The 12,390-nt window shown below is 40.8% G+C and overlaps 1 protein-coding gene across 1 annotated transcript in view; it reads left to right on the top strand.

Moving 5' to 3' along the window:
• The window catches only part of NTRK2 (neurotrophic receptor tyrosine kinase 2), a 210,220-nt gene that overhangs the window by 53,561 nt on the left and 144,269 nt on the right, over positions 1-12,390 (top strand). Inside the window, exons 9-11 of the mRNA XM_040580518.1 lie at positions 435-467; positions 5,515-5,615; positions 6,829-6,928. Of these exons, the coding sequence (XP_040436452.1) occupies positions 435-467; positions 5,515-5,615; positions 6,829-6,928 (234 nt within the window). The remainder of the gene's footprint in view (positions 1-434; positions 468-5,514; positions 5,616-6,828; positions 6,929-12,390) is intronic.

Below are 12,390 nucleotides of genomic sequence, written 5' to 3'. Positions count from 1 at the left end.
TGCTTGCATTCTACACAGGGAGAATTTTGCCCTTGATTTTTCAACAGGAATAGTTATTGTACTTATTCCAGATACGCATTGACAATGGAAAGTAGAATTTTGCCCAGTTGGGAAATATGCCTGCCTTTGCAGTTGCTGTTTCATGTGAAACTGCCCTGTGCAGTTGCTGTTTCACGTGAAACAAAATATTAACTTTTGGTATAGCTCTAAAATGGTTGTAAATGTAATCTGGTAAACAGGTACTGCTATATATTGATGTTGCTTTGCATTTCTTTAGGTAGTAATCATTATTATTGCAAATGACATGTCAACTCTTAGAACAATTCCTAAAGAAACTCTTATTCTTTCAACATTTGCAATCTATTTACAAAGCTTTTTCTTTTTTTTTTTTTTTTCTTTTTTTTTTTTTTTCTTTCTCTTTTCTCCATGTACAGGTAGTGGCCCAATTGTGGATCCAGATGTTTATGGTATATATTTGATTTCCTTTTTCTTTTCATTTAATGATAGAAATGAAGGAAAAGAAACCATTAAAAGGTTGAATGTCAGGCTCAGTTAAATTGAAATGGCACATATTATAACACAGTTCAAAAAGGTACTTTGTATTTTTGATTCTTTTCCTGCCTTATGTTATTTAAGATACATGAGGGCAATATGATGTTTTACTTATTCTGCTGCTTTTGATTCACATTAGGTGAAGCATAAATCCACTGCTGCGAATGGTTGCAGTTGATCCTGTAGGATGACAGCTGTCTGATGTAGCTTACAGGCATGAGATTTTGTGAATCTTTCGGAGGCATTTCTTGGAGAAAAAAAGAGTTCATTATTTCTGCTTATATAACTTCTTCTTTTTTTTTTTTTTTTTCCCGGGCTGATTCCATACTTCTTTTACCTCCAAAAAGGTATCCCTAATCCCACTTAAAAATGAGGTTGCCACAAGTAAGTTTTCCTGTAGGCAATTTATTTTGCTCTGTCCATGCGTACCTTCCCTTAATCTCCCTTGCATAGGCAGACCATTAACTCAGTTATATCTGAGTGTGTGCCGGAAGATTTGATGACACAAATCTTTTTTAGTTTTTAGTTTTAGATGACACTAGTTTTTTAGATAGACAAAACATCTTGGTCTGTACCTAGTGAAAACCAGCATGCACTAGAATGGTAGCTGTACAATGAAAAGCAGCTGGCTAGTTTTACACAATACTTCTGGTCAATAGGAAAGTCCATCCTAACCAACACACCTAAACACCCTGTAGCTTCCAGAATAAACTGGATCCGGCTTGGAGTACTTTTTATTCGGATGAAATGGCCCATGACTCAAGTTTTCTTTAGCTAATTTAAATGTTATTGCTTTGATTCCATTCTATGCCATTGAACTTCAGCAAATGTGCAATTTAAGCATCAATTTGGCTTTAAGTGCTTAGAAATACTGAAGGGTAGTAGCTTCTTGTCCCTTTTCTTGCCGGTTTTTGGTGGCGGGGTGGTGGTGGGGTTTGAGGGCCTGAAAGGTGCGGATGGTTTGCACAATTTCTTACATGTGTTATATAAGCTGTATGCATGAAGTGTTTTATTCTGAGCTGTTTATCAAGGTCCTGATGCCTGTTTATGGCTTTAACCATGTGAGTGCTGCGCTTCAATTGACTGGGGTAGCTTTCTGCTGACGTTCGCTTTGAGCTGTGCTAGACAATCCCAGCCGGCAAGACCTAGTCCTGATGAAAGCAGCCTTCCTTTTTATTCCTGCTTTTTCTTTCTGCTGTTTGAAACTGCTGTCTTTGATCTTTGCTTCAGTGATTCAGTGCTCGCTTTGAGAAACACTTCATAGTCCAGAGTGTTTCCCTAATTATTCCAAATTCACGAGTCCAGCTAGTGAGGTGAATAAATGAGGCCAGCTGGAGAGTGTAGGAACTGCTACACTGCTTTAGAGAGCCCCTGCCTGCATGGCCGACAGCGGGGCCCTGAGATGAGCTCCCCCCAGAGACTGAGCAGTTTTCATGACTTTTTCTCAGACTGCTCTGTCTCTATGCTAACCTCTTTGCCCACAGCTTAGGTTATGTTGGAAGGAGGATTTAGAGCACCACCCCTCCCAGAGTCTTACCTTTAAAATGCTTTTTTCAGAGCCCTGTGCTGATCGTGTAGCGAGTGTGCCTCATGTAAAGGGTCGAGGGAGCAGCAGAGGATTTGATCCTGCAGGGCAGTGGGACTTGCTGTGTCGGTCTGTTGACTATGGGTGAAGTCAGTGGGAGCTGTAAGGTGCTTCCCTGCAAGTGTCAGGGTGCTGCAGGGCTGGGGGTCCCCATGGGGGCCCATCAGGGCAGGGCCTGGCAGCCAGGCCTCTCCCACCGCCCAGCCAGGTGCGGGGCAGCTGAGGGGCCCATGGACAGACACAGCCCCAGGCGCTGAGCTGCCCTGGGGCCAAGGCCAGGCCACAAGCCCGCGGGTGGGCCTGGCTCAGCAGGGGCCATAGCCGGGCAGGGCTGGGCTGTGAGGAGACTGAGGCGGAGGTGGTGGAGGGCAGGGGACCCTGACCTCAGGTACCCCTCTGTGCAGAGCAAAGCCCTTCATAGCTGGGTTTGCTGACCTTCTGTCTGGTGCTCCGTGTGAGCTGATTTCCAAGTGTTTTTCCATTGTGTTGAGCATACAGCGGGAAACAGAAGAATGGGTGAGGTTGCAGCAGGCTGTGTGGTGCTGTGTTTGCTGTGGGGAGTCCCGGCTGCAGGGGGCACTGCCTGCTGCGAGTGCTGAGCAGTTGCTGGTGCCTCCAGCTCACCTCTGAAGCATCTCTTGGAAAAGGCACAGAGGGGACACTGTCCTGGCCCCATCGGGGAAGTAACTGAGAGAAATAAAGCGACTCACCCAGGGCTGAGCAGGAAATCAAATGCAAAGCCAGCTTCTTCAGCTCTGAGTTGATGTCTTTGTGCCATGCTGCTTCTTCTGATGTGGTTGTGAACACAAGAGAGACAGCATGCCCCACATCAGCCAGCTGCTCAGAGGACTGTGCAGTCATCCCCAGGTGCTGGTGTGACTGTGCTGTCATCTGCATCCCAGCTGCCACGCACCTTGTTTGTGAAATGGCTTCAAAATACTGCCCAGCCTCAGCTGAGATGGTGTAGTCACCAGTGGCTGCGCGAGAGCCTGTGCATGGCAGCAGAGAACCTGGCCCTGAAGCGATACAAATCCCACGTTGCCTGAGTCAAGAGGCATGACCCTGTCTGTATCAGAGGGCTCGGTGTCTATGTCGGATTTCATAGTGAAATGAGCAAGATCTGTTTAAGTCAGAATCACCCAGTTTTGGCTGGAGAGCTATTGCGCGTGTTTTCCTTGCCTGGCTCACCCATGTCAAGAGGCTTTGATGATCTGGCACTAGTTCAAATGCAAGCGCTTCATGGTTACGCAGTGGTGAATTGCAATGCAATACCAGCGTACCGACATGGCCTACTTTAGCTCTTGCCCATTTTAATATAAAAGTGCATTCAGAGGTTTCACAGACCAGACCTGAAACACTGCATAGTTCTCGTGAGTTCTTGAGGGTGTGATTTCCAGTAGCTTAGTATATACATGAGCATAAACAGAACTGCAAATAGCATCGGCTTTTGCCCATCACTGTTTATGGGTAAAATTAAGAGAAAAAAGTTTCCCTCTTCAAAGTTTATATTACAGAGCCAGAGCAGTGAAAGCTCTAAAATATTTGTTTTATATATTAGTCTTACAAAGCTACGATAAATATAGAGTTGATCAAAATATCTCTGTGAAGATACTCCCAGCTAATTGTAAAAGAAGCCCATTCTTGTGGGCTGAGATACTTGTTATAAAGTGGGCTCTGCCTGCAAATGAATGAAGCAGAAGTCTCCTCCATTGCTGTGGCAAAGCATGTAGTCATGGTGGCAGATGGTCTGCGCAACACCTTGTCCAAGTGTCCAGGCTGCTTGTGCAGGTGAGCCATTCAGGCAGAGTTTGTGCTGCGTGGGGTAAGGAGTGCTGTTCATTTGCCTCTTGCTACTGTTCAAACCTTGCTGCATTGGAAGCTGTACACGTAGAGATGCAGTGCTGAGTCAGAGAATTCAAATGGTAAAAAGACCAGGAAATTAAATTTTGTTTCTCAAAAAACCTCTGTATACTTAATACTTATTTTGGCTTGAAAGAGCCCTGTCCTTTGGCATGCGTGGTGCAGAGCCAAAATAGACATGAGCTGATTAGACAACCTGACTGTACTGACTGTAGCCAGAAGTAGCTGCATAACTTCATATAACAAAAAATCTGCAGCTTGCTGAGTGCTTTGCAGGAAGCAGATGTGCTTGTGCATGCATGAAGATCAAAAGCCCAGTGCAACTTGTTACTACTGTTGCCAGCTGAGCTCTCCAAACTGACCTTGGGAGCTGGAGGAGACAAACTCTACTGAGGTGCAGGCCCTCCTTCCCCTTGCTGAGCAGGAGCTCTGTGGTCAGAGGAGTTCCTGCCTCTGTAGTTGGTGAAAGCTATGCCTCTGTGCTCTTCTTTTGCAGTTAAAATTTCACCTGTAGGCTTATGGCACTGATTTTAAAAGAAACATGTAAAGAAATGTGCAATTAATTGCAAATTTAAATTACAATGCTGGGGTGCATTTTGTAATAGATACAGTTATTGCCCTTGTTTCTTTCTTTCTTTGCACACATTACAGTTGTAAAATCGAAATGTTATGTGTATTCCCAGATGTAACCATCAAATATATGCATTTTAAAATTTTATTTTGATACACATTTCTCTTAAGTTCATGTGTATACTATTTAATTCTTTTTATCTAATTCGAATAGTTTGTACAAGAAATCATGAACTGTAAATATATGTTCAATTTTTTAAAAAAAATATATAATTAAGCCAGGTTCATTTTTTATGGAATAGCTTTCTTGCAGACCTGTCAGTGGAATTATTTTGATAAACCAAATTAATAAAATATCTTCATAACATCTCAGACACATAATATTTTAAAGGTTTACTTGTATAACACTTTATGATGCTAAACTGTAACCTTTGTGCACACAACATTATTTTTTTTAAATGAAGTAAAAAAGCTATTTCACATTTGATAGTAATAAAACCAGCTCAGACCTCATCTGCCAAGTTCTTCTCAGCTAAACAAAAGTCCCCAAGCTAATTTCTGAGGCTGAGGCTGAATACAAGGCTGGAAGAGTTCAGTGTAGAGGGCAGTCTTTCATTTTTCATAGGAAGTAAGAACTGCATAAAAATAACTTTATGGATGGAGTTCTTATTTAACTCTACTTTTTCCAGTAGAGATACACATTATGGTGTAGATCACTTCTCCTTTCAAGTTTGTCAATCACAACACATTTGTTCAATTATCTGCCACAGGGATCCACCCCCAAAATGTTCCAGCTACATTAGTAATTACATGTTGTTTCCAAAGAGCTCAGAATCCTGAGAGTTATTAGCGGCCTTACCATCTCACAGAGCAGGAATAATAATGACAATCCTTTCCCCTCTTAAGGTTATGAAATCGTAAAAGCAACCTTTTTTTCCTTTTCTAAGAGTATGAAACCACGCCTAATGATCTTGGAGACACCACAAATAACAGTAATCAAATCACTTCTACAGATGTTTCCAACAAAGAGAATGAAGATAGCATCACTGTAAGTATATACATTGTTTCCTGATCTGTAATCTCCATGGACTTTCCGGCTATACAGCTTCCAAAACTGTGGAGATTGTAATAGGACTCTGAGCTACCAGAACACTGGAGGCATTACTGCGTTGTGATCAACACTCGGAAAAACAAGAAAATCTTTGGTACCCACTCCTGTCCTCCCCCCATTTTTTGAAAGAGTGAATCACACTTCAGTCCAAGTAAAATTACTAGTTTCATGCTTTTCCAAACAACTAATTTTTAAGCCTAAGGCCTTGCTTCTGTTTTTAGCCGAGGAGAGCAACTATTTACGAAACAGACATCCAGGGTAATCTGAAGATTGTTGAATTCCAGTCCTGAAGTCAGCTCCTCCTTACAGTGAGGATGTGCTGCAATGAACTTTCAGATTCTAATTGTATGTTTTTAAAACATAATTTCCTGTAGGTTTTTGATCAAATAATTTGCAGTAGATTAGTGTAAGTAGCTGAATTAGTGGGTCTCCTTCTTTGCTGCCTTGCCTCTCATGCTCTCGTGAACTGAACTTTTTGAAACAGTTGGCTACTCTGTTTGATATTGCACATTCCTGCATCAGTGACTCCGTAAAACAGTAGGCAATGGAGAGCATGTGTGTTAGTGAACCAGAGAGCAGATTATGAATTGGGACACTGTGCTAAAAAGCTGGGAGGGATCCTAGTCTTGCCTGATAACAGAATCAATGAATGTCTGATGTTGGAAGGGACCTCTGGAAACCCTCTGGTCCAATTCATCCTGCTTAAAACAGGGCCAGCATGGTTGCTCAGGGTTGCATCCACTTCTGTTTTTGATATCACCAGGGATGGAGACTCCACAGCCACTCCAGACAATCTGTACCAGTGTTCAGCCACCCTCACAGTAAAAATTTTTTTACTATGTGGTTTTCTTATGCTTTTTTTAATGACATGCTACTCTGCTGTAAGGGAAAGGGGTGATGTGCATTCCCTCTGACCTGACTTGAATGTGTTGGGTGTTGAAAAATTGTTCTCAGAGGTGTCTGAATCTCTGTTCTCTTCAGGATAGAAGAAACCTCAACAAGTGGCTCTTTTCTGTACTCTTTAACCTAAGTGTAAATGTTGAAATTAATTTCTTTGCTGAAGTGCGTTAATGTGAATGTGTGCTGAATGTCTTAGAAAGTAGTTCATGAGAACAAAATGAGCAGATCTGTTTGTGTCCTCTTTTTTTAGGTGTATGTTGTGGTGGGAATTGCAGCACTGGTGTGCACTGGCTTAGTAATAATGCTCATTATCCTGAAGTTTGGAAGACACTCTAAGTTTGGGATGAAAGGTAAGCAGGGTTGTCTTTTTTCCAGAGTTGTTGTGGGTTGTATGAACTGATACTGTAGGCTTCTGCAGTGAGAGCAGTCAAAATAACTAGATTAAGTGCCATCAAATTTACTATTTCATTTATTCATCAGGTAAGTAAGGGCAGTGGCAGATGTAGAGAGAGTGTAGAATTTTGGATAAAACTCTTCAACTTCTCTTTTTTTCTTATGACAAATCCCATTTCTCTCCCTTCTGCTGCAAAGCCCCCTGGGACACCTCCTGGAGTAAAATATCACTTGAGTAGGTAGGAAGAGGATAGATATTGAGATGTATTCTGCTCTGAGTTTGATTACAACAATTTGATGGGAACCAATGTAAGAGGTACTTCAGACCATACTGCAACATTACGTTGTGATAGATGCAAAAAGAATCAATGACAAGTGCAGAAGGTGTGTTTGCAGTCAATCCTGTCATACTGTTGTCTTCTTGAAGGTGCATTTTCTTGAGCTTCTTTTAGTCTCTTGGGCTGGAGAGAGTGGCCAGTGCTCATGTCCCTGTGGAAAGGGGAAATCTCAGCCCTTCTGTTTATTAATTTATTTATTTTGCAGCCAGATGGAGGTATGTGTAACATGGAGGTACCTGCAACAACTCTGTTACTGTAGTATTTTACCAGTGCCATCAGTCTGTGTATGGAGGTGTGGGTGAAATTACATATAAAATAAAAAAAAACCCGAAAAAAAACCCACTTGCTGTCTGATTGGGAGGACTAAGTGCTTTGCTGTGTGCTAGAGGAGATGAACTTTTGCTCTTAAGATGTGTAGGTGAGGGTCTGTGGAGAGAGTGATAAGTAATCTTTTGGTAGGGTCCTGTTAACCACATGTCCTTCCTCTCAGCTGTGCTTATAACATAGTACCACATGGATGTGTATATGGTAACCCTTACTTGCTCTTGACAAGTGCTCTTTTCAGAGATCAGAGATATTTACGGTGTACTTTGTGTTTCCATATTCTGTTTAGAGGAGAGTTCCTGGAATAAATGACATTTGAGCCAACCAGAAACCTAGTTGGTACATATTAGCTTACTGGGATGGTCACCTTTTCTCTCACCTCCTTCTGATATGTCATAGTCTCTGCTCTTTGGGGTATCATTAAGATGATAGTCATTGTGAAATATACTTAATAGCACCATGGAGCCAGCAGAATAAAGCTGCAGAGTTTTGGCCAAAGACTAGAAAAAACTTTCAGCGACTGAAAACAACAATTCAGCATGTCTGAACGAAATTTTGTGTCTGAAGCTTTCTGAATTGCATTTAGAGAGCTGAAGGGGGTGGAAGCTACGTGAGAAATGTCTTAGATTAGCTCTTTAAAGCTGAATGCCTGTTAGGTTTTTCAAAATTTGCATTAAATATTTAAACACAACATTATTGGAGGAACTAGGAAGTAAACTCTACACTGAGGGAGAATGCACAGAATTGCATTTGGTGTGGTAACTTATGAAGTTACCTTACAGGAACCTCCTTACATGGTGATTGGTTTTTAGTATCTTCAGGTACAATTTTTGTCACAAAAATAAAGCTCTTGCCTGATTAGTAAGTTTGACCTCAGTAGTTTTTTGTTGCAGAATTGACCATGTAGATCATATTTTACTAAGGATACACTTTTGGGGAAACGACTGTATGAAATTATGAAAAGGCAGCAACCTCACAGATTGTGTTTATTTTGTTCTTTAAATTTGACCAGTGATAGTTTGGAAGATCAGTAAAATGAGTTCATAGTTCAGGTACACTCCTTCAAAAATTAATGACAGGCATGCTGTGTGTGGTAATGGTGAAATGTCACTGTGAGCTACAAACAACCCTTGAGTGTTTCATTAGAAAGGAGTGTCCTTCAGTTGTCCCTGAAGTGAACCTCAGACTTCTCCAAAGTTTGCATTCACACCTGAGCTTCAGTCTGGATCAGTCCATAGCCCAAAGTCCCAGAAACGTTCTCTCCATTGTCATCATTGTTATTGAATTTATATTAAAGCAATATTTAAAGACCTGAGATTAGAACACCAAATCGATATGTAACACTCAGACTAATAATAAAATATTACCTGCTCTGAAAAGCCTGCAGCATAAGTATTTATTAAGAATTCATAAATGAAGATAAACAACCTGGGGTGTTTGAGCATGAGGAAAATAAGGAAAAGGTGAAGAGAAATTCTTTGCCAGTAGTCACTGGTCAATAGTCTTTGATCAGTGTACTTTGGTTAATATACATTTAAAATGTGTATCATTGAAATTCTAAATAAAAGGATCAAGCCAGCTATGTATGAACTCCTTGAGTCATTTGCCATTGAATTCAGTGGCATCGTGTTACAGTTTGTGGTTTAATAAACACTCTTAAAAGGGAAGTGGGAAGCAGTAAAATATCCAGATTGCCATTGAAAATATTTATAAAGCAAGATAAAGAAATTTTCATTTAAAGTATTTACTAAAATATTACTGAATATTTTGTGTTCATAAGAAGGAACTTCCTGAGTTACATCAGGCAGAAATACACAAAAGACTGTGCTTCATTTTTCTGTTACCTTGTGAGAACACAACACAGTCACCTTAAACACCCCGTCATTAAATGTCTCCCCACCAAAAACAAAGTAGTCATTCAGTAACTGGAGCAGTCACACTGGCACTCAATGGTATTTTTCATATAACCATGTACATGGAAAAAATGTTCCAATGAAAGTCAAAAAAAGAAATGTGTAAATGGGCAGTCCATACTGTGTCCCCCATGGGAGATGTCTTTATTTAAGGGATGAAATTTCACCCCATATGGGTTCACAGCAGGCATCTGCAGCTTCCTGAAGGCATTGTTTTACACCTCATATTTTAAATGCTAGTTTAATCCCATCTTTTGCACAGGCATCACCTGCTCACTTCTTAGACTGAGTACTTCTGTGCTTAAAGAGCTAGAGTAAGGTTGGATTGTGGGACTGACAGATAGCATCTCCAGAAAGAGATGTGGAGCAGGTGTTTTGTGTCTGAGCTATGCTGCCACCAGAACTGCCCCTACCTGGAAGCACTGCACAGGCGGAAGGCTGCAGACATTGCCACAGAGCTCCCATGCCCCATTATCTTCTTTCCATTACTGTATTGAGCAGAAGACTCCAGTTTACATGACAGGGAGACCAGGTCCTCTGCGAGCTTCTACTACTTTGGCAGTACTGATCAATCTCTTTATCAAAATCTGTTGAAGAGCTGTATAAAAATAACTTACCCTGTCTTTTGGTTTCTGACTTCAGTTTGTATATCTAAGGTGAGGAGACCACTTGGGATATGTTAATTTCACTCAGTTACCTGTCCAAATTGTAGTAATAGAGTGTTTTTGCAGGTAAGGAGGACAAGGGAAGCACTCTTTCACCACCAGTAACAAAAGGAAAACATGTTTGTGATGTTCTGGATTTTGGCTGAAGTTTCAGTTCTTGCCTTGCTTCTTTTCACTCTGTCTTTTACAGCTAGGGGAAGTAGCACGTTCTGATTATTAACTTCAGGGAGACTGTTAGTACAGAACTCATCTGTGACCTGTGCTAGAAGAGATTTTTAAATAGGGTTAGTACAAAAAACCAGTACTGTTCTTTCAACTTTGTGGATAAACTCTCCCGTTGTGCTAGACTTCCAGACTTTATAGCAAAATTCATCATAGTGACTGGTGAAATATATTTCTCTGCTTGTGTACATTTTAAACACCTTTTTATACAGGTGTCTGTTGATAAAAGCTTTGTGTGAAAAGCTGCTTTTTGTTGCTTGAATCTGGAGGTGAGGGGTTTAGACTCTTGCAAGATGCTGCAACATGAATGGTGAAAGCTTCAGTTAATTTCTTAAATGTATTAATTAACTTTTGTGAGTTGCTCTTATGAAACTCCTTGGCTTGCTTGCTTGCTTGCTGGAGGATGTGAAAGTGCTTATGGTGGGAATTCACTGAAGACTGCCAAGACAGCTCTTACCATTTTGTGTGTACATCTGACTCCATCTAACCAGCTTATGAAACTCTTAAGCTTCATAAGAGCAGAGAGGGCAAGGGAAGGTTTGTTAACTCCCTGAGAGGATTTGTGGAAGAATAATTCTAGTCCTGTTTTATTCTACCTACCATATTGAAAAATAAATTTAAGCACTAATTTAGCATAACCATCCCAATACATTGTTTGTGAACATTAGTATAGAAGCGTGCCACTAAGCATGAATGGAAATATGGAGGAAACTGATGGAAGACATATCAGTGGCTGAAGTTTGAAATAGCATAATTCAGTTAAAAGGATGAAGTTTTTGCTGATTTGAACTGTAGTACATTTTAGCACAAGGTGTCCCTATTCCAGCAACAAGTCAGTATCCTTAGTACTCCTTGCTTGCTAGGAAAGCTGAGCAAGAGTATTACCACAGCTGCTCTGCTGTAGAGATAAATGGAGTTTCTGAAGGTTTTACCAAAGCCTGAAAGGAGTGAGAACCCACTCCTCTCCAAAGCAGCCCCTTCTGTCTTTGAAGAAGTTAACAAATAGAGTCTCACAGAAGTAGAAGGAAACATACGTGTACTTAATGCCTGTGGGGTGAGAGGTTTTTTTTTTTTTAATGTTTTTATGAAGTTTCTGTCACTGCTTTGAGCTATGTGCAGTAGTGTGAAGGTAAGGGAACAAACAGTCTGAAATTCCTATTGCACTTAAGCAGTGCCAGCTATCCTCATGTCTGTGGGCTTGAGTGTCATGCTTTGAAAGGTGCTTCGCTTTCCTTGAGTGCTCTCTGAGCTACCTACCATGCCTAAACATAAGTCCTGTCTGTGAATGCTTTGACCCTTTCGCGGTCTCTGAGGTCTGTGCAATTCAGGGAGCAGAAATTTGTCTTTTTTTGACCAGTTAATGAGATCATGTGGATTAACAAAAGATCCTTTGGGGACAAATACCCTAAAATACTACATTTCATTCAAGCCCTTGCTAGCTGGCTGTTAGTATTTTGAGCCTAAGTTTAAAATTTGGATTATCAGTCAGGATGCTGTGCTTTTTCACCAAGCTGATTAGAATTTATGAACACACCCATGGATGTTGCCTGCCAAAGTCAAAACACGGTATTTTCTCCTACTTCTTAATAGCTTTTTCTCTCAAGTGATTTCTGTAACTTTTGTGCTGGGCTGTGAAATTTCTTGAAAACTTTTTAATTAAAAGCATTGGTTATTCCAACAGGAGGACATGGATAGTTGAGGAATAATTTTCCTTCCCAGTGTGTCATTCACTATTTTGTTTCTGTTTGTAAGGCTCTGTTACGTTTTGAGCTTTGGTCCAAAAGACAGTGCAGGAGAGGGCAGCTTGGAACTCGTCTTCAGTTGCAGCATATTTCTCAGTTGTCTAACCGTATTTTAGTTTAGGTAAGAAACACTGTGCAACTTCATGATAAAAGCCTTCTTACAAAGCAGTCTTGTCATTCTGACACAGTGCATCCTTGATGACTTAAAATCTTTA

The sequence above is a fragment of the Falco naumanni genome, chromosome Z (assembly GCF_017639655.2).
Source record: "Falco naumanni isolate bFalNau1 chromosome Z, bFalNau1.pat, whole genome shotgun sequence".
In the NCBI taxonomy this organism is placed as follows: domain Eukaryota; kingdom Metazoa; phylum Chordata; class Aves; order Falconiformes; family Falconidae; genus Falco; species Falco naumanni.
This window is presented reverse-complemented; position numbering and strand designations above follow the sequence as displayed.